Source organism: Scyliorhinus canicula, chromosome 1, assembly GCF_902713615.1.
Source record: "Scyliorhinus canicula chromosome 1, sScyCan1.1, whole genome shotgun sequence".
Taxonomy (NCBI): Eukaryota; Metazoa; Chordata; class Chondrichthyes; order Carcharhiniformes; family Scyliorhinidae; genus Scyliorhinus; species Scyliorhinus canicula.
The window spans coordinates 17,219,120-17,244,581 of NC_052146.1; the positions used below are offsets into that span (position 1 = coordinate 17,219,120).

At 48.1% G+C, this 25,462-nt stretch overlaps 1 protein-coding gene across 1 annotated transcript in view; it reads right to left on the bottom strand.

The window, feature by feature from the left end:
* Positions 1-299: 299 nt before the first annotated feature.
* LOC119974779 (seizure 6-like protein) overlaps positions 300-25,462 on the bottom strand; it is a 398,298-nt gene continuing 373,135 nt past the window's right edge. Inside the window, exons 13-17 of the mRNA XM_038814062.1 lie at positions 19,185-19,379; positions 13,390-13,422; positions 12,060-12,174; positions 3,063-3,165; positions 300-1,479 (exon numbers count right to left, since the gene is read on the bottom strand). Of these exons, the coding sequence (XP_038669990.1) occupies positions 1,450-1,479; positions 3,063-3,165; positions 12,060-12,174; positions 13,390-13,422; positions 19,185-19,379 (476 nt within the window). The 3' untranslated portion in view covers positions 300-1,449. The remainder of the gene's footprint in view (positions 1,480-3,062; positions 3,166-12,059; positions 12,175-13,389; positions 13,423-19,184; positions 19,380-25,462) is intronic.

Here is a 25,462-nt window from a genome sequence, read left to right on the forward strand (position 1 = left end):
AAGCACCCCCCCGATTCGGGCTCACACGAAGACCAAACTGAGAATCCAAATCAAACCTGCTCGGTCCAAAGGGCTCAGCTGCTCACTGGGCTAAATTTGCTTCATCGTCAGAGCTAAACTGCTGTGTTTTGAAAAGCTTGCTCTTTCATCTTCCACATCTGGGGCTGGGGGAGAAATATTAATACATATTGTGACTGATCACAATGACTATTGCAACTAGAGTAGAATTCTCCTGTGTGTAACCTTACCAGAAGAATAATACTCTTCATAAATAATTGGCAAGAGGTAAATGCAGAAAATGCTGCACAAAGTGGGTGTGCTGGTATAATGTGCTTTGCTTATACAAGGGGAATATATGTAAACAGACCCACAGATACAAAATGTGTATGTTAGCACTGATATGCATGAATTCTGCAGATGTACAGTAAGGGTATACATGCACATCACACACATATGCTGTTCAGTTAATGAATATACACAGACGTACAGTACATGCATGTATACACATGTATGTGCCCGCATATACATATTTACAGGGAAAGTGCATACACAGACTGAGCACAGTCAGGCAAAAAAGGGGACATTTAGAAAATATTTGTCAAGCAATTCACCCATCGAAAGGCAAATGTGCGCCTGTCCTGATTGGAAACTTAAAAGAGGTGGAATGCACTTTATTCCAAGTGCTGAACTCATGTCAAAAAAAGAATTGTAAAAAATATTCCTTGAGGCTTTATTTAACAACAAAAAAACACGGAGGGTCCCTAATTTCCTGCCAAATGGAAATACCGCCACTCTGGATTCTCTTCCCTCCTGCCAGAGGATTTCAGCCTCCACATGCGTAGCATGCCAGGGTGGGTGGGCATGCATTTTCTGAGGGATCGATCTGAATAGTGACTCCTCCACACTACTCTCTTTTGGAATCAGTGGAGCTTCCCCGGGACGCAGGTTAGGTTCCCCCACTCATGGCAGCCACAAGGAATGCTTTTATGAAAGAAAACGTGCTTTTTCAAGACAAAAACCGAAACATCGGTGAATTACTTCGACCAAAAGTAAATCTCAATTGTTAAAAGTGAAAAAAAAAAAATCTGTTTTGGTCTCCTTTGCATAATCAGGTCTGCTTCCGTTTTAAACTTTTATTTTACCTAAATTGTTCAACCCAAACGGATTTTTGTTTGGAGAATTTGAGGAAGCTTTCCCCAAGCCGAGCTGTAGGGGTCCATTTTCAGGTGAACACAGCTTGGGGGGGGGGGGGGAGTGGGGGGGAGTGGTGGGGGGAGGGAGTGCAACACAGTTGGGAGGGGGTGGGGAGGGGAGTGCTGAATCAGGAATATCAGGAATTTCTATTCTGGATTGGAAAGCACAGAGGAGCATCATTCTCCGGGTGGAGCACGGGGACGATTCGGGCCGTTTGCAGGAGTCTCACTATCCCGGCCTCTTCCGTGGGTTTATTCATATGGAAACTTCGTATTCCCTAGTGTCCTGAAATCAAACAGAGGGGGAAAGACACAGAGGTAAGTCCGGCGTTTTCTTTCTCACGGGCCTTGGGAACAATGTCAAATCTGTAAAGCAAACTTCAACCATTGAAGGAAACCACCATTCAGGTAACCAGCGAAGGACACTGCGATGAGAGGACGTGGATTATACATCACAAGCTGTTATGATCAGGAATGTTGGGCGGACACGGTGGCGCAGTGGTTCGCACTGCTGCCTCACGGCGCCGAGGTCCCGGGTTCAATCCCGGCCCCGGGTCACTGTCCGTGTGGAGGTTGCACATTTTCCCAATGGGTTGCACCCCCACAGTCCCAAGATGTGCAGGGCAGGTGGATTGGCCACACTAGATTGACCCTTAATTGGAAAAAGACGAATAAAAATGATCCGGAATGTTGACTGGAATTTCCCAGCCCCTCAACCACCGTGACGGCTTTTTCCGCAGTGGACATGGTGAACTATTGGCTTCAGCTGGGATCTTCTGGACCCGCCAAATTCAATGACAATTTGCATGGGGAGGGAGTCGAATGTTCATTTTTATGTTTTTAAGCAATTTTTCTTCTGGGTGTGTTTTCATATTGTTGCTGACTGCTTTTGGCCAAGTGTTGTCCTTCATGTGTGAGCCTACGCAATTCCAGTCTATGGACTATTCAGTTTGAGATCCATCCAGATTGACCACAATCTTGTCCTGCTAATGTCCACCGCTCTTATTTAAAATTTTTTTTTAGAGTACCCAATTAATTTTTTCCAATTAAGGGGCAATTTAGCGTGGCCAATCCACCTACCCTGCACATCTTTGGGTTGTGGGGGCGAAATCCACGCAGACACGGGAAGAATGTGCATCTCCACATGGACAGTGACCCAGAGCCGGAATCGAACCTGGGACCTTGGCGCCGTGAGGCAGCAGTGCTAACCGCTGTGGCACCGTGCTGCCCATCACGTCTGTGCAATGATCAGGAACTGGAACCCAGACTGATTTGTCCTCTGTCTCTAGACCAGGAATACTATTTGGTCATCTGCTGTAGTTCCTTTGACTCCCTCAACCAGCTCAAAGCAGGGACTAGACCTGGGACTTTGCTGGACTTCACAGAAACGCAAAAAGCTTTAGAGTCCAATTTCCAACATTGTCATCCTTCCCCTGAATGAGCATAACATTCTGACGCCACTAGCCGTTCAACTAAACATATAACTCTCGTAATTCCTGATAAAAACTGGTGGACCAGTGAGAAAGAATGAAGACATGTCGGACCATCTCTAAATGACAGAATCATAGAATCTACAGTACAGAAGGTGGCCATTTGGCCCATCCAGTCTGCACCGACCCTCCGAAGGAGCACCCTACCTAGGCCCAATCTCTCAACCTATCCCCATAACCGCACCCCCCCCCAGCCTTTGGACACTAAGGGCCAATTTAGAATGGCTGACCCACCTAACCTACACATCTTTTGACTTTGGACTGTGTTTCATATCCCCCCCACTCCCACTCCCCACTCCCCAGATCAGGATATAGACCAAGGGAGATACCGAAACAAACCCCTTCCTATACAACAAGTGGAAGAAAACCAGCAACATACGCCTGTTTCATAGATGGGATTGTCGAAGGCTGTTTCCACCGTGATTTGACTGTATGGATGGGAGGACATGAGAGGTAGACGCAGGTTTGAGTGATACCGGCACCTGGAGTAGAGAGATAGAAAGAAATATTGAATAAGATATAACGACAAACAATAAGACTGTACATTAGGCTTTTACTATTTTGTTATGCACGCGGCTTTGCCCACGTTGCACTTTCATAGCCTTGCAAGCTACCCATCACCAACACTGCAACTTTCTCAATAGAGAGGGATTTCATTCAATCAATGCCCAGCTTGTTTGTGGCTAATGACAGTACAGGTTTGTGCTCGATTTCTTGGCAGCAGTTATCGTTCATTCGTCCACCTTTATTTCAACCAGGCCACCTCTGGGCGAGATCCAGATGAACATCTTTAAGTGACCTCGCCTGGGAGACCTCGGCAGGGCGCAGTTTAACGTCCGTCCCCACAAATATGAACCAGGTGTAACGGCACATGAGGGAGGGTCTCCCAGGTCATTAGAAGCCACTGGATGGTTGGGTGGTACTGGACACAGCCAGCCTGGAATCTTGACACTGTCAGCCTGGCACCTTGGCACAGCCATCTGGACACCCTGGAAGTGCCACCCTGGGGCATCCAGTTGCACTGCCAGGCTGGAAAGGGCACTGTCAGGGTGCCAGGCTGGCAGTGCCAATGTGCCCAGGTGCTAGATTGCCTGTCCTCAGTCTACTCTCCATCAGCAGCAAAGTGATGGAAGGAGTCATCAACAGCGCTAACAAGTGTCACTTACTCAGCACTAACCTGCTCACGGAAGCTCTGTTTGGGTCTGCCAGGGTCTGCCAGCCTTGGTTCAAAAAAGAGCTGAATGCCAGAGGTGAGGTGAGATCGACTTCTCTTGACATAAAGGCAGTATTTTACTGAGTATGACATCAAGGAGTCCTAGCAAGAGTGGAGTCAATAGGAATCAGGGAAAACTCTCCATTGGTTGGAGTCATACCTGGCACAAAGGATGATGGTTGTGGTTGTTGGAGGTCAATCATCCCAGTTCCAGGACATCACTGCAGGAGTTCCTCAGGGTAGTGTCCCAGACCCAACCATATTCAGCTGCTTCAGCCATGATCTGCCTTCCATATTTTTTGTTAAACGGGCAGTCAATTATATTTTATTTTAATTTTTCAAATGAAGGGGCAATTTAGCATGGCCAATCCACCTACCCTGCACATCTTTGGGTTGTGGGGGGTGAGACCCATACAAACACGGGGAGAATGTGCAAAGTCCACACGGATAGTGACTCGGGGCCGGGATCGATCCCGGGTCCTCGGCGCCTTGAGGCAACAGTGCTAACCACGGCATCACTGTGCCGCCCCTGCCTCCCTTCAATCATAAGGTCAGAAGTGGGGACATTTGCAGATGACTGCACAATGTTCAGCACCATTCGTGTCTCCTCAGATAATGAAGCAGTCCATAGCCAAATGCAGCAAAAAGACCCGGATAGTATCCAGGCTTGGGCTGACAAGTGGCAAGTCACATTCATGCCACACAAGTGCCAGGCAATGATCATCTCCTACAAGAGAGGACCCAACTATCCTCCTTGACATCAATGGCATTACCATCATTGAATCTCCCAACACCCTGGAGGTTACCATTGATCATAAACTGAACTGGACTAGCCGCATTAACACTGTGGCTATAAGAGCAGGTCAAAGGCTAGGAATCCTATGACGAGTCAGTCACCTCCTGACCCCCCAAAGCCTGTCCACAAGTCAGGAGTGTAATGGAATACTCTCCACTTGCCTGGATAAATGCAACTCCAACAACACTCAAGAAGCTCGTCACCATCCAGGTCAAAGCAGCTCGCTTGATTATTCCCTGTTCCATAAACATTCAATCCCTCCACCATCAATGAACAGTAGTAGCCATCTGTACCATCTACAAGGTGCGCTGCAGTAACTCACCAATGTTCCTTAGACAGCACCTTGCAAACCCATGACCCACTACCTTCTAGAAGGACAAGGGCAGCAGATACCTGGGAACTACCTGCAGGCTCCCCTCCAAGTCACTCACCACCCTGACTTGGAAATATATCGCCGCTCCTTCACTGGGGCAAAATCCTGGAACTCCCTCCCTAACAGCACTGTGGGTATACCTACACCTCGGGGACTGCAGCGTTTGGGATGGCCGAACCACCACCTTCTGAAGGGCAACTAGGGATGGGCAATAAATGCTGGCCTAACCAGTGAGAAAACCAAAAACAAATTCCACACAAGAACAAAAGTCTGCCCATCCCAGCCTTAACTATATTCAGTGACACTGAAATCCAAATTTTGCATTCAGTCCTGTATGATCGGCCACTCATCCTAAGAATGTGCCTGTGTGTTTTAGATTGTCAAACCAGTGGAAACAATCTCACAGCGTCCATCCTATCAAGCTCCTCATTACAGGCTGGCTGTAGGAATATTCCCTGCAGATCTGGCTCATGACGTCTGGCAAGTTTCCGGACACTGCTAATGAGGTGGTTTATAATGAGAGACACATCGCCGCAAGAAAAGGTGTTTGAACTAACCCATCAAATGCGCTTAAACTAGGGTTTCCAATGCCTGCACCATTTGTCTGGACCTTGGCAGTACAAGCCTGACTGATTAGCTAGATTTATGGTCATCTGTTGCACGTTGCAGAAGTTTGCCATCATGAGGGACCAGCATCTACAACCAGCTGGGCAACAAGAAATGCCAGAGGAGAACTGGCTAATTGACAGCACCCTCACCTCTAAACCACATGGTTCAAGTCCCACTCCAGGGCTTGAGTGCATAATTAACTAAGATTGACGCAACACTGAGGGAGCACAGCACTGTCAGAGGTGCTCTCGTTCAGATGGATGGTATGCTTTTGAAGACGAGCAGGGCAGTTAATCCCAGTGTCCTGACCAATATTTATCCCTCAATCAGCATCAGAAAAAGAGATTACATGGTCATTATCAAGTTGTTATCCACATTCATAGAATCAAAGAACCTCTACAAGGCAGAAGGAGGCCATTCGGTCCATCGAGTCTGCACCAACCCTTCAAAGAGAACCCTACCTAGGCCCATGCCCCAACCCTATCCCTGTAACCCAGTAACTCCATCTAACCTTTTGGAGACTAAGGAGCAATTTAGCATGGCCAATCCACCTAATTGTACATCTTTGGACTGTGGAAGGAAACTGGAGCACCCGGACACTGGGAGAAAGTGCAAACTCCACACAGACAGTCACCCGAGGCCGGAATTGAACCCGGGTCCCTGGCGCTGTGAGGCAGCAGTGCTAACAACTGTGCCGCCCCATTCATTAAAATAAATGCTGGTGGAATACGGTGTTAGTTTGTCACGTCGACATGACAGAGGCAGAAGCAGGGGAAGGATGGGCAGGAACAGCATTGACCAGCAGGGTCTCTAGCTGCCACGGCTCTCAAAGAAGAACCCAACCAAGAACTCTTCACATGAGCCGTCCCCTCCATCTCCAACACAATAACAGACGGTGCTAACAGAATCCTTGCTAACCCTAAGTCCCCTCTTTCAGTCCAGTCTTACGGGTCTTGTGTTTGCTTCTGAACAAATAATGCAAACACCAAATCCAATGCAAATGTTGGAACCAACAATTCTACGGACACGTGCTAGTAGGATTAGAATAGCGGTTTTAATATACTCACAACAGAGCCAGCCGGTTAGCCATTGAACTTTTGGTGAACTGGCCGGCTGACCATGTGGCACTGATCTTTATACAGCAGCTCCAGGGGGAGGAGTCCTGGGCGGAACCAAGGGAGAAGCCCAGTACAATTCTCGAGCATTCCCAGAGCTACTCCCCCTGGTGGTCAGGTATTGCAACTGCATTTACAATATAGGCACATGTATATACAGATTATAATCCGGTGTGAATCACATTCACCACAGCAAAAAAAATAAATTCATCCAACAATTCAATTCTATAGGGCAGCACGGTGGCCTAGTGGTTAGCATAACCGCCTCACGGCGCTGAGGTCCCAGGTTCGATCCCGGCTCTGGGTCACTGTCCGTGTGGAGTTTGCATATTCTCCCCGTGTCTGCGTGGGTTTCGCCCCCACAACCCAAAAATGTGCAGAGTAGGTGGATTGGCCACACTAAATTGCCCCTTAATTGGAAAAAATAATTGGGTAATCTAAATTTAAAAAAAGAAAAAAAAAAAAAACAATTCAATTCTATGACTAATGGCTATCACTCAGACCGATAGCACATGTGTGAAGTGGAAAAATATTATGGAGTCATGAGTCAGTCCCTGCCACAGCACCGAAAAGGTTATTTTCAATGTAACTAATGACATTCTTATTTAAAATCCATTCAAGGGATGTGGGTGTCGTTGGCCAGGCCGGCAAGTTATTGTCCATCCCTAATTGTCCTTGAGAAGGTGGTGGTGAGCTGCCTTCTTGAACCACTGCAGCCCGTTTGGCGTAGGTACACCCATAGTGCTGTTAAGGAGGGAAAATACTATCTCTCTAATTGTAAGCTACAGAATCAGTCACAATGTCTCCTCTTCCTGCTTCTGCACTGTTACCTCTGGTCTCCCCCAGTTTTCACATGCATGCTGACGCCAACCAGTTCTGCCTCACCATCGCCTCTCTCAACTCCTCCACTGCTGCTAAACTATCAGGCTACTTATCCGACATCTAATTTAACTATAATAATCGCTTATTGTCACAAGTAGGCTTCAATGAAGTTACTGTGAAAAGCCCCCAGTCGCCACATTCCGGCATCTGTTTGGGGAGGCCAGTACGCGAGGAGGCCGGTATGCGAATTGAACCCGCGCTGCTGGCATTGTTCTACATTACAAGCCAGCTGTTTAGCCCACTGTGCTAAACCAGCCCCTGGTTCTGGATAAGTCTAGCACTGGGCAAGCAGAAATTTCCTCCAATTAAATATTAGGAAGACTGAAGCCATTGTTTTTAGTCCCTGCTCCACTCTGGACCATCTGGTTCCAAACTCCGTTCCCGAGTTATCGACTACATACCTCTCCCTGGCAATAGCCAGAGATTAAGTCAGTTTGTTTTCAACCTTGGTGACACATTTCATCCTAAAATGAGCTACCAACCTCACAATCATGGTACCACTAAGACCGTCTATTTCCACCTCTGTAAAATTGTCTAACTTTACACTGGCTGAGCTCACCTGCTGCTGAAACGCTCATTCATGCATGACTTCATTACCTCTTGACTCGACTATTCCAATACGCCACTCGGTGCTTGTTAGTGCAGAACCTGAATATTGCTGAAAAGAGGGACATGTTGCCGAAGCACCCCTTTTTCCTGCAGTATAAATTGTCATCATTTGAAATTTGGTATTCCTGCATTTGCCCAGGTGAATGCAAGGTGAAAAGCTTCAGCAACACGTTTTCTCTTCAGCAGTGTTCAAATATCTTTGCACTTCCAATTTTAGTGTTTGGTGGGATTACCGGGTTATGGGGATAGGGTGGAGGTGTTGACCTCGGGTAGGGTGCTCTTTCCAAGAGCCGGTGCAGACTCGATGGGCCGAGTGGCCTCCTTCTGCACTGTAAATTCTAGGATAACCTATGATTAATCTAGGACAAAGGTTCGGCACAACATCGTGGGCCAAAGGGCCTGTTCTGTGCTGTATTTTTCTATGTTCTATGATACCGCTCCGGCTGACTTTCCACCTTCAAGACACTCCTTAAAACCTCCGTCTTTGCCCTAGCTTTTGCTTAACTGACCATATCTCCTTATGAGGCTCAGTTTCGGGATTTTGATAAGAGCAAAATAATGTGGCTGCTGGAAATTTGAAATAAAGGCTTGAAATACTCAGGTCTGGCAACACCAGTTCTGAAGAAGAATCATACGGACTTGAAATCTTTTCTCTGTTTCTTGCCACACCTGAGTATTTCCAACACTTCCTGTATTATTTCAGTGTCATACTTATAATGCTCCTGTGATGCACCTTGGGATGTTTCATTACATGGAAGGTGCTATATAAATAGAAGTGGTTGTTGAAGGGATGAATTAAGGCACATGAGATTAGAAATCCCAGTAGTGACCTTACTGATGTGCCCACAAGAAACTTCTTTGCCTGCCATTTGGCCCATAAAATTGGTGCCTTTGTTAAAATTTCACATTCACTATTAATAAGGGGGTGGTTTAGCTCACTGGGCTAAATCGCTGGCTTTGAAAGCAGACCAAGGCAGGCCAGCAGCACGGTTCAATTCCCGTACCAGCCTCCCTGAACAGGCACCGGACTGTGGCGACTAGCGGCTTTTCACAGTAACTTCATCGAAACCTACTTGTGACAATAAGCGATTTTCATTTCATTCAAAGCACCAATTTCAATGCAATTGTTGATATCACTGAAAACAAGAGACATGCAGCCGAAGTTTTTTGTCTGGCACTCATCAGGACAAATACGCAAGAATACCAATAGTAAAGGGAGCAACAATATATACTGCATGAGAAGAGAGTGCTGAACTTCACCAAACACATTGGGGTTAACACCCGTTGGAAGTTCCATGCACCATGAGATTGGTCTTATCAACAACCTCATAAATAGGACCCAAGCTATTTTCTCCCAATGCAAGCTTGATGCTGAACTAAGGCCCATCGACGCCATCCCACGGGATCATGGCCATCTGATCAGATCATCGCTCATCATACATCGCACAAACATCTGTTTGGGCCTGAAGCCACCACATTGGGTTCCCGAAAGGTGCCCGGCAAACTCATATTACCCTGAAAAAGTAAGGTGCCTCACAAGTTTGAGCAACACGTGAAGCTAGCCGTCTCACGCTGCTGCTATGCTGTAGCAACACAAATGTTAATTTCCACGAAGAGAATGTTGCCATCAGGCCAATGAAGACAAAAGCCGATCACACGAATGGGTAATTTGGTTGGTGAATTTCAGGGCCAGTGTAATGCGAGATATTTAGTTGTACGTCCTATTGGCTGGTGAATCATTTTGAACAATGCACCCCATCAACTGTTCGCAACAGGCAAAATACTAGCCGTTCCCAACCAGTGTGTGCTTGCAAACCTTAAACCATACACCGCGCTCGAACATTTGCTGCGAGCGTAAACAGCAATGTGGGTGCAAAGTCTGGCAAGTCTCGGAAATCAAGAATTTCAAACATGGGGCCCAGGTGAAGGGAATTTGCTGGGGGTACACAGGCAATACCCCCGGGGGAGGAGGGACATGCCAGGGCAGTACCCTGGCATTGTCCCCTGTCACTGGCCCCGGGGCAGTTCCAGGGTAGTGTTAGGGGGCAGTGCCAGGAGGCAGTGACAGGGCACTGCCGGGTATCCTCTTGGGATTTGCAAATTGGGTTTCTATTTGGAGCTATTGGTTGGGGAGGAGGTTCCTTTTGTGTGTGTGGGGGTGTCCCACTTGGTGATCCCCGGGTCCCCCGTGTCCATGGTGGGATGTGTCCCCCATGTCTGTTGGGCGAGGTCTTTTGTTTTAAATTGGAGATCGGGGTGCCCTGATCTCGGGATTCCCTGTTGCCAGATTTTTCTGGACCCACCCTGCCAGTGTGATGGCATGGGCCGCACCTCCTGATTTATTTCTGCACAGAGCCTCTGAGCTACAGGTTGGTTTTCTCGCCTCAGCCAGGACTCTGAGCTTAAAATGGAAAATTCTGCCCAAAAGTGTCCAGCATTGAATATGATTCTGTGGGGGCAGCACGGTGGCGCAGTGGGTGAGCCCTGATGCCTCACGGCGCCGAGGTCCCAGGTTCAATCCTGGCACTGGGTCACTGTCCGTAAGGAGTTTGCACATTCTCCCCTTGTTTGCGTGGGTTTTGCCCCCACAACCCAAAGATGTGCAGAGTAGGTGGATTGGCTATGGTAAATTGCCCCTTAATTGGGAAAAATGAACTGGGTATTCTAAATTTATAAAAAAAAAGAATATGATTCTGCGATTGGCAGCACTTACTTAACAATCCTGATTGTGCTAAGAATTACATTAACAATCAATTTAAGATTGTTAGTCGGGCTAGCAAGTGTGGCTTACTCCTAATGTATATTAGGAGCTATGTATATTCACACACAGGTCCCCTGTGCTTGGCAGGCAGAAGGAGCATGTCTACGCATAGCGTATTTCGCAGCTAAACTAAAGCTTGGCATACAGCCATTCCTTGCTTCCTTCTTCATGGTAATGCCTTGAGCGATCAGAGTCAATCTGCCTGGTTTGAATTTGAAAAAAGGATTGGCAGTTAACTGCTCCCTGGTGCATGCTCCACGGCGATGCCTCTAACAATCAAATCCCAATCACTCAGCACTCTCGTTTCATGCAGTATAAATTGTTGTTCCTTTTACAATTGGTTATCTTACACACCTGTCCTGATGAGTGCAATATGAAAAGCTTTGACAGCATGTCTCTATTTTCAGCAGTACTCAAGTCCTCTAACATCAAATGTCATTTTTGGCGTTGTAGAGAGAGCTACAACTAACCCGTTTTGTATCTGATGCGCACCTGATAACTGCTACAGATATCACAGAACAGCGAACATCATTCACCTTGCTATGTGTAAAAAATAACACCCATAAACATCATAACTGTATCCAGAAATGACAAGTAAACTAGTGTTAAAATTAGATTCAGTTAAAAGCTATTAGTTAAAAAAAAAGATCCATTCCTCAGAGGTGAATCTTCCTTCCCATCCTTCGTTACTCCTCAAAAGGTTGGCTGCCTCCTCGAATTGCTATGATCCATGTGTTCCCCTAGTGCTGTGAAGCTGAAGGCACTGTTATATGTCCACGTCAGGACAGTGTGTGACTTGGAGGGGAATTTGGATGGGGTGGGTCAGTGTTTGGTGTACCCATGCTCCTGGTGTACCCTTGCCTTTCTGGGCGGCAGAGGTTGCGGTTTTGGGAGATGCCACAGAGAAAGTCTGGGTGAGTTTGCACTGTTTCTTTTTCCAGAAATAAGTTTCTCATTTATGCACTGTTTTATTAAAGTACCACAATATTCAGAGTTCAAGGGATAATTGCTCACTTACCTGGTGACATAAATGTAGGCGCTTCCCAGCAGTATGGAGATGATGAGGATGGGAATGAAAATCGCCAGGGCCATATTCCCACCTTCCATTGATGTCTCCACAGCTGTCTCTGATACTGGAGGGAAAGCAACTGAGAAGTGACTTTATTATATCAAAGCTCTCTTACTGACTTAGCCTCTTTCTATTTTCTCCTGTCTTTCCCTGAAAGCACTCCCTCCTGCTGAAACTTGGTTCTGTTAAGGATTAAGTTCTGTAAAGCCTGGCACTTTGGACATTTTCCCATTCTTTGCAAGTGAGGTATGGGGCTGAAATCTTTTGGTCCTTTTTGCCGGCGGATCTTCCCGCCGCACGATGGCAACGCCCCCCCCCCCCTTCTCCCGCCCACCCCACTCCCATTCCGTGGCACATTCCCTGGTGGCGGAGGGTATTGGGCGTGCAAAATCCCATAGGCATCAGCGGGACCAGGAGTCCCATTGGCGGACAATTGCGAACTCCCCCCACCATCGGAAAGTGTGGCACTTCCCTCTTCAAAGGAAGCTGAGTGAATCCTGGATATATCTCACTGAAAAGGAGATGGTTTTAAAATGATTTTAGCAGCACCGATACAGAATTGATCTCTTCAAGCTCCTTTGCTATCCTCAGGGATGGGCAATAAATGCTGGTCCAGCCAGCGACGCCCACATCCCATGAAAGAATAAACAAAACACTATCGAGGCTAAATATAGATCCAGTCCATGCCCTAGTTCGCCCATGGATGGTGCTTTACTCTACGTCTGACTCATGCCATATCTGACCTGGGATGGTTTGACAGGAGGTGCTTGGCCTTACTTTGAACCCATCAGGCCTGGAAGAGCTTGATTCTAACATTGAAGGTCAATGATATGGAAGAAGATGGGGATTCTGCATTTATCACATGCTAATCTTGACCTGAAAGCACTTGTTCGGATCTTGTAAAGGGACCTTAATTCTGCATCCAAACCACATTATATGTGACCTAGGAGAATTTGGTTGGATGGTATTGAGGGAACAATACTCTGCATCTAATACAGCTATCCCCGGTGGAAGAGAGCTTAATTTGGGTGCCAACAATGAAAGACAAATCAATTAGCCGTGACTCAGGAATTATTTCACAATGCATACAGACCAAAATACTTTTTGTAAAATCTTTCTTGAACAGCTTAAAAACGATGTTCCCCGACGAGAATAGGAGCATTTTATCATAATTATTAAAGTTGACAATGAGTGGCAATCTACGTTCATGCCCACCCAGTTATTAAATCTTTTTATAGTTAGCGCGCAGTGACAGTTAAAGCCCTTGCCATCAGCTTACCTTCCAACGAGTGTTCGAAGCCGTATTGAGCGGCTGAAAATAAAAACAAAGAGATTCTTTTGAAAACACTTGAGCAGGTTGTGTCATTTTTTGTGAGGATGACCTCGCCAGGCCAATCTTGTAAGTACACGTCATGGCGCAACATCACGCAATTAAACTATATGCTACCCAAATACCGCAGTTTTACTTAAACCCAGTCAAGGTGCCTGAGTGGATCCTGAGCAAAGAACAAATCGCTGTCGTCCCGCTCAGGAACACAAACACGCACGGCAGATTGCTCAAGTGCTGGGGTGGTACATGTTCAAAGATCTGTGTGAGTTGGTCAGTTAGTGGCACTCTTGTCTCTAAATCAGAGGATTATAGGGTCATGAGCCACCGCACAGTCTTGTGCTTGTACCTGAGAGAGGACTTACTGGCGCTGGAGGGTGTGCAGAGGAGATTCACTAGGTTAATCCCAGAGTTGAGGGGGTTGGATTACGAGGAGAGGTTGAGTAGACGGGGACAGTACTCGTTGGAATTTAGAAGGATGCGGGGGGGATCTTATGTAAACATATAAAATTATGAAGGGAATAGATAGGATAGATACGGAGACGTTGTTTCCACTGGCGGGTGAAAGCAGAACTATAGGGCATAGCCTCAAAATAAGGGGAAGTAGATTTAGGACTGAGTTTAGGAGGAACTTCTTCACCCAAAGGGTTGTGAATCTATGGAATTCCCTGCCCAGTGAAGCAGTTGAGGCTCCTTCATTAAATGTTTTCAAGATAAAGATAGATAGTTTTTTGAAAAATAAAGGAGCAAAGGGTTATGGTGTTCGGCCGGGAAAGTGGAGCTGGGTCCACAAAAGATCAGCCATGATCACATTGAATGGCGGAGCAGGCTCGAAGGGCAAGATGGCCTACTCCTGCTCCTAGTTCTTCTGTTTATGTTCTTTGTGTGCAGACCTGCTGGCTGACATTTCAGTGCAAAACTGAGACAATGACACATTGTTGGCAGCGCTGGCTTTCCAACTGAGTGGTTAAACCTCTCAGGTGGGCATAAATGATCCCATGATATTATTTCGAAGAAGCGCATGGGAGTTTACTCTCTCTCCTGTTTCGGCCAACATTCATCCCTCAACCAACATGACAGAAATAGATTATCTGGCCATTATTGCCTTGCTGTGTGTGGGAGCTTGCTATATGCAAATTGGCTGCCATATTTCCTACAACAGTGACTACACTTCCAAAGTACTTCATTGAACTGTAAAGCACTTTGGCATTTCTTAAAAAAAAATTTAGAGTACCCAATTTTTTTTTTCCAATTAAGTGGTAATTTAGCATGGCCAATTCACCTACCCTGCACATCTTTGGGTTGTGGGGGTGAGACCCACAGGGAGAATGTGCCAACTCCACACGGCAGGGCTGGGATTTGAACCCGGATCCTCAACACCGTAGGCAGCCGTGCTACCACTGCGCCACCCCCACTTTGGCATTTCTGGTGTCATGAAAGGTGCTGTATAAAGGCAAGCCTTTGCTTCTGCATTCCATATTTTCATCCCTTCTCTTTAAAAATTAATTTAGAGCAGCCAATTCATTTTTTCCAATCACGGGGCAATTTAACGTGTCCAATCCACCTATGCTGCACATCTTTGGGATGTGGGGGCGAAAGAGCTGGGATCGAACCCGGGACCTCGGCGCCGTAAGGCAGCAGGGCTCACCCACTGCGCCACCGTGCTGCCCTTATTTCCATCCCTGCATAGTCCACATACCCCTTAAGCTTCACTGTTACAATCCTGGATCAGATCCCAACAATGTCTGGGATACTGGACAGAAACTCCAATATTTCATTTTAATTTTGTAAGACTGTGAGCAACAGATACTTCGCTCTAGGAGTGATTTTGCGTAAATTAAGAGTATATTATATCAAAAGAAAATATTATTATAAACACAGTATTAAAATATTTTTTACATCGCACAAGTAAATAGCTTACTTAAACAATGCTAATCAATACAGTGACACAATAACCCTTAACTGTTAGCTTTATTCCCACTGAAACAACAAAAGTATCTCCGATCCCAATCCACTTTTAAATACAGTTAGCACTCGGAATACTTGCTGTATAGAGATGTCTTGGATACTCCACTTTGAGAAAGAGAGATCTTTTGAGACTGTTTGAAAGAAAGGGACCTGACCCCCCTGTCGGAATAATGCAGAATCTCTGGCTGTATCTCTTCAGATACCTTCTCAGCTCACCTTCCAGCCAAAACTAACTGAAAACCTCAACACCTGACTGCTTCAAACCTGGCTCCTCCCATCAGATACATCATTTTCCTAAACCAAACAAATGTTTTTAATTAACTACTCTGCAGGGAACCCACTTAATATAAATAAAAGTCCATTAGCCTAAACTTTTACGATGCTTTAATTTAATCTCTGGCTCCAAAAAGCCTAGTTGTCTTTCAAACCAGGATTTAAAAAAAAACATGACTGCAGCAGTCATACACACACTGATCCAGATTTTTAAACTTATTGAAACAAATGCATACAATACAATATCTCTGAAATACCTACAGTCATCACATCTCCCTTTCTTGAAAGTTTTTTCTACAGTGTCCTATCATTCTTCCGATGGTAACAGTATGGCAATACCTCATCTGAGCCTCTATGCTTCATATGCGAGTCTGGGCAGTGAATACACAGAAACCCGTTGTTACAATGCACAAGGGGGGGGGGGGTCACGTGACCTCACAGACCGAGGTCACGGCATACCTCAGAGGCCACGTGACCCTCCGACCAATCAGGACAAAGCGTGTGCGATTCCAACGGGCTGGGAGCTTTTAAAACTTGCAGATCAGGTCTAGCCTAGAAGATGAGTTGGAGTAGCTGTCTGGTGGTGTAATGTTCCTGTACATAATTTGTTTTTAAAAACATTTAGATTACCCAATTAAGTGGCAATTTAATGTGGCCAATCCACCTACCCTGCACATCTATTGTGGGAGTGAGACCCACGCTGACACGGGGAGAATGTGCAAATTCCACACAGACAGCGACTCGGGTCCTCAGCGCTGTAAGCATCAGTGCTAACCACTGCGCCACTGTACTGCCCTCTGTGTGTAATTTGAAGTAAGTGTCTCTTAAATAGACCATCTATTGCTTTCATCCACTGGTGGTCGCCTGGAGTTTCTATTACTACACTCATCGATTGTGTAGTGCAAAGATACACTATCAGTATTCATAGCTATTCACTTAATTCAATGCTTTATTTGGTTGGCAGCTTTATTTTTGTTTCCAACGAGTGGGTAGCACTTTCACTGCAGTGTTTATTACCTATCCTTAATTGCCCTGAGTGAATCAAGACTCAAGCCTATTGTGTGGCATTTTTCATATGTCGGGCAGATCAGGTATAGCACATAGCCCAACACATGGCCATCAGTTTACCATCATAAAAACAGAAAACGCTGGTGGAACACAACGGATCAGGCCGCATCTGTGACCTTGCACCATCTTTCCCTTTGTTAATCAGCCCTGTCCTCCAACACAGATGTTTTCCCTTTGTTCTTTTCCCCAGTCCTCTCCACTTCCCTCAAGCTCTGTACTTGCGCACAAACTTGCTGACAAACTCTTAAATCACTGATTTCTTTCCAGTTCAGCCGATAGCCAATTGATCATTTGCTCTGTTCCTCTCTCCACAGACAGGGCGGGCGCGATTCAGCCAAAATGTTTCGATGTCCGGTTTCCGGCGCGTTTGGGGGGGGTGGGGTGAGTGGGTGGGGCTGCGTGTTTCTCAGTGGCTGCAGAGCCGAGATTGACCCCGCCATTCAACGGCACTTTGCCATTTTTTGGGGGCTCGGGGAGTTTCTCCCTGTCGAGACCACACTCAGAGAGATTTCCCACACTGGGGAGGTGAGCTTGCCAGCAGGAGCGACTCCTGGTTTAGCTCAGTGGGCTAGACAGCTGATTTGTGATGCAGAACAAGGCCAGCAGCGCGGGTTCAATTCCCGTACCAGCTGAATTCTCCCTCGTGTACCCAAACAGGAGCCAGAATATGGTGACTAGGGGCTTTTCACAGTAACTTCATTGCAGTGTCAGTGTAAGCCTACTTGTGACAATAAAGGATCTTTATCTTTATATTTTTATCTCACAGATCGGGACGCTAATACCCTTTAGGGACTTGAATCTGCCACCCAGACTCCAGACCAATGTGATGGACTCTTAAATGCCACTCAGTTCAAGGGCAATTAGAAATGAGCATATTACATGAATTTAAAAAAAAGAGGTCTGTGGTGCAGCGGATCTTGCTCTTGGTTAATGGCCAAGGAAGCTGCATTCATAATGCAGTCAAACAGATTAATTGACAACCTGCCAATGCTTGCAGCACGCTCCAATGTCAGGTGGTAAGGGCAGGAGAGATTCCTGGTCTGACATTTGATGCAAACTATGTTGAAGCCTCCACCATCACTATCCATCGCTCCAGGCCACAACATGCATGTGTACGTTTCCACATTCCACGTTTCCGGTGGTTAGCACTGCTATTTCCCAGCGCCAGGGACCCGGGTTCAATTTTGCCCTTGGGTGACTGCGTGGAATTGCACGTCCTCCCCGTATCTGCATGGGATCCTCCGGGTGCTCCGGTTTCCTCCCACAGTCCAAAAATGTGTGGGTTTGGCGGGTTGGCCATGCCAAATTGCCCCGCAGTGTCCAGGGATGTGCAGGTTACGGGGATAGGGTGGCATAATGGACCTGGATAGAGTGTTGTTTTCGAGGGTCGGTGTAGACTCGATGGGCTGAATGGCCTCCTTCTGACTGTAGGGATTCTATGATTCTATGATAATGGTTGTACTCATTGTAAGTTCCAAAATTCTGGGAAACCCACTTGATAATATTGCAAAGGGTGGAGTATTGGTGGGTTAAGAGAGAGACATTGAGCTCCCAGAAAGCTCAGAAAATAAATTAAGTGCATTTAACGTTTGCATGACCTTACGTACTTGTAATGCATTTATGGTTTATTATCTGAAATATTACAGCTGGAATGTTCTATATCCCCCGGCTTAATTTACAAGCCCACATTCTGCTGCACTTTCAGTGTGATTATTTGCTTACTAAAGGCGTTGACTTACCTTCAAAATTGTTTTTGAGTATCTACCTCATTTGGGATTGAGTCAGCTGTACATAGGTTTTCTTTTGCTTTTCTTCTCCGCTGTCATGTAAAATATGCCCAAGAATAAAGTCAAGTTTTGAGGCTTAAATCCTTCCACATTTGGGTGCCATTGTAGGTAGCCGCAAAATGATTCACCAATGATTGACCAATGCAAAATGATTGTTCAAGACCAATGTTTCCTTTCAATCCTGACACTTTAAGATGCTACTTACTGCAGGCCACTCAAAATGGGCCACCTTGCTGGGGTTTCTTCCCTTTAGCTTGGCGAGTTGCCTTTTCAGGTAGCGTGAAACACTTTTAATAGTTTGGCAAATTAGTTTAAATGAGGTCCTGAAAGCTCCCCTTTCCTAACAGAGGCATGGTGCAAAGCTCCATTCACCGGCCAGACAAAAAACACTCAACAACTGAACATTCTCTTCCCCGTCCCATTGCCTCAACTCCAGCCCCATAAAATTGAACCTCATTTTATACTACACAATACAAATCCCTTGGTCTGGTTTCAATCTTCTCTGCACCCTCGAAAATACCGGCAAATCTCCTGCTTCAATTACTGTTGGCAGTCTTGCCAGTAACATTGGGGATACCGAGCCAGCCCAGAATCACCCTGGTTTACTTGCAACGCAGAGCGCTCTGAACGTCATGTGTAACAATGCCTTACCTTTACATAGAGGCAGTGGCCCACTCCAGTGAGACGGATGAGCTATGATGCATCTGATGGTGACCTCCCCAACCAGCTCAAACCCTTCATAACACATAAACGTCAATGTCTCTCCGGGTAGGTACAATCGCTTGTACAGAATCTGGTAACCGTTCTCGGGTAGTCCGGGGTTCTCACACGCTACGGACTCCTCAGCTGGGGAAGTAAGGGAGGAAATATTTCAGACAGTGGGCAGAGGGATATCACAAGCAAGAGGGAGTAATAGGAAACACTTTCATTCGCATAACGCCTTGCATGACCAGAAGGTTTCTCAAAGCACTTGACAACCAATTAAGAACTTTTGCGGTGTAGTCTCACTGTTGTAACGTAGGAAACACGGCAGCCAATTTGCACACAGCAAGATCCCACACAGCAATGGGATAGTGATGAGTTTATTTGTTTTTTGATGAAATTGGTTACGGGAGATATATTGCCCAGGAGACTGGGCAGAGCTTGTCTGTTCTTCGAAACAATAATAATCTTTATCAGTGTCACAAGTAGGCTTACAGTAAAACTGCACTGAAGTTACTGTGAAAATCCCCTCGTCGCCACATTCCTGTTTTGTTACACTGAGAGAGAATTAAGAATGTCCAATTCACCTAACAAGCACGTCTTTCGGGACTTGTGGGAGGAACCCGGAGCACCCGGAGGAAACCCGGAGAGCGTGCAGACTCCACACACACAGGACCCAAACCGGGATTCGAACCTGGGACCCCGATGCTGTGAAGCAACAGTGCTAACCACTGTGCTACCGTGCCATCCTAACTCTAACCCTATGGTGTCGAGGGATCAGCTTTTACCTGAGACGGCATGTGGGGGTCTTGGTTTAATGCCTCACCTGAGAGACAGGCTGTGTTTCTCACCTGCCGTTACAGTGCATTGGCATTTTAGAACAGACATTCATCCTTACAAAATACGACTGTCGTAAAGATAAAATACATCCATAATCCTTGTGCTGATCTGCCCAGTAATCTTTGAACGGTGACAAGCCCTGAAATTCTCTTGGCGTGTCTCCTGGATCCCTGCCATTGCTCCAGTAGAAGAGTGCCGGTGGAAATCCCAAAGAACAGGCAGAGAGACAAAACTCACTGATTTATGCTGAATTCCCTCAATATCGGTTTGGGCAGTTCTGCTGACTGGAATTCCAACATGAGGAGGCTGCACAATTTCATGGCCAAACTTCGCCAGTGCAAGATGTGAATCATGCTGTTTGGTTCCAAGGATTCTGTTGGTAAAGTGACAATGCCGGTGACTGGCCAAGCTGCACAGATGGGAGTGCAATTGGCCACAAGACCTCGGAGCCGAATTAGGCCGCTCGGCCCATCGAGTCTTCTCCGCTATTCAATCATGGCTGATATGTTTCTCATCCCCATTCTCCTGCCTTCTCCCCATAACCCCTGATCCCCTTATTAATCAAGAACCTATCTATCTCTGTTTTAAAGACACTCAGTGATTTGACCTCCACAGCCTTCTGCGGCGAAGAGTTCCACAGATTCACCACCCTCTGGCTGAAGAAATTACTCCTCATCTCTGTTTTAAAGGATCGTCCCTTCAGTCTGAGGTTGTGCCCTCGGGTTCTAGAACATAGAACATACAGTGCAGAAGGAGGCCATTCGGCCCATCGAGTCTGCACCGACCCACTTAAGCCCTCACTTCCACCCTATCCCCGTAACCCAATAACCCCTCCTAACCTTTTTGGACACTAAGGGCCATTTATCATGGCCAATCCACCTAACCTGCACGTCTTTGGACTGTGGGAGGAAGCCGGAGCACCCGGAGGAAACCCACGGAGACACGGGGAGAACGTGCAGACTCCGCACAGACGGTGACCCAAGCCGGAATCGAACCTGGGACAAGCTCTTCATTCCAGAGTGTGGCACCTGAGCTGATTTGCCTGATCTCAGACTGGCAATAGCTGGTGGGCACCGACCGGGAAGAGATTGAGTCAGTGTACTCATCCTGGCCCCTTGGAGAGGGTGGCCAAATTGTGGATGAGGACAAGTCTGAGGTTGGCTGCACTGCCTGTGCCCCCACAGAGGCCACCCAACTGGAAAGCAAAGATACAAGGTACTTTGAGGTGATCATGAAATATACTTTGTGTGAGCATACGCCATTTTTCTTTTCGATGCCAACCTACTCTCCACACTTCTTTTTCTCCTCCTCTTTATAGGGTTCTCAAAACCGTGGGGAATTTGCAATATAAAGGTTTTAGTAACACATATATTCATTTTATATTGCTCACCGTTGCACTGGGTAGTCCCTTTATACGAACATACGGAATCGGAGTAGAAGTAGGCCCTTCAGCTCCTCGAACCAGTTCCGCCATTCAAGAAGATCATGGCTGATCTATTGGTGTTTTGAAATCCACATTCCATTCTGCCCCCGATGACCCTTGATTCTCTTGCCTGGCAAGGATTTATTGACCTTTGCTTTAAGAACATTCAATTACCCCACCTACACCGCTCACCGAGGCAGAGAGTTCCCAAGTCACACAACCCTCTCACAGAAAATAATTCACCTCATCTCTGCCCTAAAAAAGGGGGAGCCCTAATTTCAAGACAATGCCCCCTCGTCCTCACCCACTAGAGGAAACATCGTTTCCATTTACACTTGTCAAGACTTGTTCAGGATCTTATATACTTCAGTCAAGTCACCCCATCCATCAGGCATTGCGAAAGTTGTCTCGCTTAAGCCCTTGGAAAATACCGTCAGATATCCCTTTAAAACAAGATCCGCTTTCCTCGGATTTAGAATTGCATTTATCCATGTGCTTGCTGTGTATTTTCCCCTCTTGTGTTTGAAGGGATGCTGTGGTGACAGCAAGGCGAACAAGGCCACAGGCTCCCTGGTGCTAATGTTGCGCATAATCAGCCACAAAGAGTGACAGGAGGTGTCAGGAGTCTCATTTACTTCCCTCCTCTCCGAGGTGCTGCAATCCACTTCGCCATCTGGATGAACAGGCCACAAGTATGGAAGTTAAATCTGAATGGCAGGCTGCCATGGGAGAGCCATCCCAGTGCCATCTGGCTGGCACAGCTGTCCTGCCAACACTTGGCATGGTGGTTCACATTGTCTGGAGTTAGCAGGGGATTGGACAGTGACCTTTGACTGGCTGAATGGCCACACACCGGCTTTAATCAGAGACAAGTGGCGGTCGGGGGGTTTGGTGAAGGACTGCAATAGAAGGGTCGGCTTCCGGCCCTAGAGACTGCCAAATGGCATTGGTGTGACTGACTACCACATTCGGATAGATACACGGTGACTTATGGCTTCGTTGATGTCTGATGTGGAGAAAGGCAACATTCCGAAGGGCAAGTTATTTTTTAATAGAAATGTGACAAAACCCATGGATGTTGGGGTCTTGGTAACAATATTCCCGCTTTTTCTTCCCAGGGTGATTCGGGATTAGTACCCTCTGGAAACTATACCAGACATGCGGCGGGATTCTGTGAACCTGAGGGCAAGTGTTGACGCCGTCGGAAACGGCCTCAGGATCTGCAATTCTCGTCCCGACAGGGGGCCGGCACGGCACTGGAGCGACCCTCATCGCTCCAGCTGCTGATCCCGGCGTCAACTGAAGGCCACGGGTTCCGAGCATGTGGCACCAGCGCCAACGCGCGCATGTGCAGTGGCTTCCTTCAACGCACCGGCCCTGACGCAACATGGTGCAGGACTATAGGGGCCGGCGGGGAGGAAAGGAGGCCGCCAACTACAGAGGCCGGCTCGCCGATCGGTGGGCCCCGATCGCGGGCCAGGCCGCATCGGAGGCCCATCCTCACCCCGGTGTCGGACCCCCCCTCCCCCCCCCCCCGCCACAGGCTGCCCTGGACCCTTCAATGCTGCCGCCCTGCCGGCTGAGAACAGGTGTGGACGGCGCCGGCAAGACTCGCCATCCTGGGCCGAGAATCGGTGGGCCGGCTGCGTAAAGCAGCCCTGACCAGTGCCACCCTGACCACGCCGGCGCCAATGATGCCGATTCTCTGCTCTGCGGAGAATCGCGTGCTGCAGTCGGGGCGGCGTGGAGCGATTCACGCCGGTTGGGGAGATTCTCCGGCCCAGTCCCGGGCTGAGAGAATCCCGCCCCCGGAGCCTGTAATTTTCTGTCCAGGAGCCGCATCAGATTATTTTCATTACTCAGAGGCAGTTTACAGAAACAATTTAAAGTGCCTTAAAGTGTCCTAAATCATCCCAACCTGCTTTGTGGGGGTGGGGTGTCAACACCGGGGCACATAATGAGGCCGCATTGTTTGAGCCCGCGTTATACCACAGCGCAAATGGTGACGCGGGCCCAAAATTCCCCGAAAGTCGCACTGCCCTGGCTCAGGCCCGGATTTCTCCAACCTGGAGGAGCCACCCTGATACTTGTGTGGCAGTGGGTGAGGTGGGTGGGGGAGTGTCCCCGATACTTATGTGGTGGGGGTGGGGAGGTCACACCAATACTTCTGGGGGGGGGGGGGGGGGGGGCGGGTCATCATTGTCCGTGGGGGAGAGGGGGGCTGGGGGGGTGGGGGCAGTTTATTTGCAGTGCCCCAATCTCTGTAGCTGGCTCTGTCAGGTCCCACCCTATCAGAGACAGCGAGCCATCCCCCCCCCCCCCCCCCCCCCCCCCCCAACCTACCCCCCGATTCTCGGTGCACAGAGAAAAAACTTGACTCTGCATCTGGAGGCATATACTCTGGTTTTCAGTCTGCACCTGACACTGTGCTTATGGAGGGAACCTTGGGGTGGCACAGCGGTTAGCACTGCTGCCTCACATCTCCAGGGTCCCGGCCTTGGGTGACTGTGGATGCAATAACAATATCCTTTATTATTGTCACAAGTAGACATACATTAACACTGCAGTGAAGTTACTGTGAAAATCCCCTAGTCGCCACATTCCGGCGCCTGTTCGGGTACACACAGAGGGAGAATTCAGAATGTCCAAATTACCAAACGCCGGCGTCAAGATCAGCGTGAGGGACGCCGGCGTCAACGGGCCTCCAGGCCCAGGCATTCACCCCTTCTGAGGGGGCGAGTCCAGCTGTGCCATGTGCTCGAACGCTGGTGTGACACGGCTGGCGCGGGTCCACGCATGCGCGTGGGTTGCAGTCTCTGCGCCGGCCTCCTCGCCAGCCTCCGGGCAATCTGCAGGAGTCATGCAGGGGCCTGGCATGGAGGAACATAGGCCCCACCCGGAATTAGCCTGCCCGCCGATTGGTTGGCCCCGATCGCGGGCCTGGCCACCACGGAGGCCCCCCCGGAGTTGGATACCCCCACCTCCCCACCAGGACGGCTACCGCAGCCAGAACTCCGAGGTCCCGCCGGGTAGGTCCATACGTAACTCACGCCGGCGGTACTCAGCGGGCACTCGGCGGGCACTCGACCCGTCGAGCGCGGAGAATCGCCGGGGGGGGGGGGGGGGGGGGAGAGCCACTTTCAACAGCCCCCGATCGGTGTGGCGGTGACTGCGCGGGTGCGATTGGCGCCGATCCTCCTGTCACCTGAGAACCGCCGGGCCGGCTTTGGAGCGGCGTGGCGCAGTTCTCATGAACCCCCAGCGATTCTCCAACCCGGCGTGGGATCATAGAATCCCGGCCCACATCTTTCGGGACTTGTGGGTGGAAACCGGAGCACCCGGAGGAAACCCACGCAGACACGGGGAGAAGGTGCAGATTCCGCACAGACAGTGACCCAAGTCGGGTATCAATCCTAGAACCCTGGAGCTGTGAAGCAACTGTGCTAACCACTGTTCGAATGTGCCACCCATTCTCCCCATATCTACGTGGGTTTCCACCGAGTGCTCTGGTTTCCTCCCTCAGTCCAAAGATGCACATGTTAGGCGGATTGGCCGTGCTAAATTGTCCCTCAGTGTCCAAAGGCTGGGTAGGATGATGAGGAAAGGGCGGGGGGTTGGGCCTGGATATGGTGCTGTTCCGGAGGGTTTGGGTCGGATGGCTTTCTTCTGCACATCAGGAATTCTATAAAAAGCACACGATAGAGAAAGGAGTTGACAGATACATTGGGTTTGATGGAGTAGTGTTGGAGAAGACTCATATGGAGCCTAAACGTCAGCAGGTGGGCTGAACAGCTTGTTTAAGTGCTGCAAAGTGTTTAGAAACCATTGTGTCATTGAATGTCTGTCAAAAATCTTTTCTTGATTGAAGACTGCGTCCTTTTATGTTTTCTTCTTTATACATTTAAAGTACCCAATTTAGTTTTTTTCCAATTAAGGGGCAATTTAGCGTGGCCAATCCACGTAC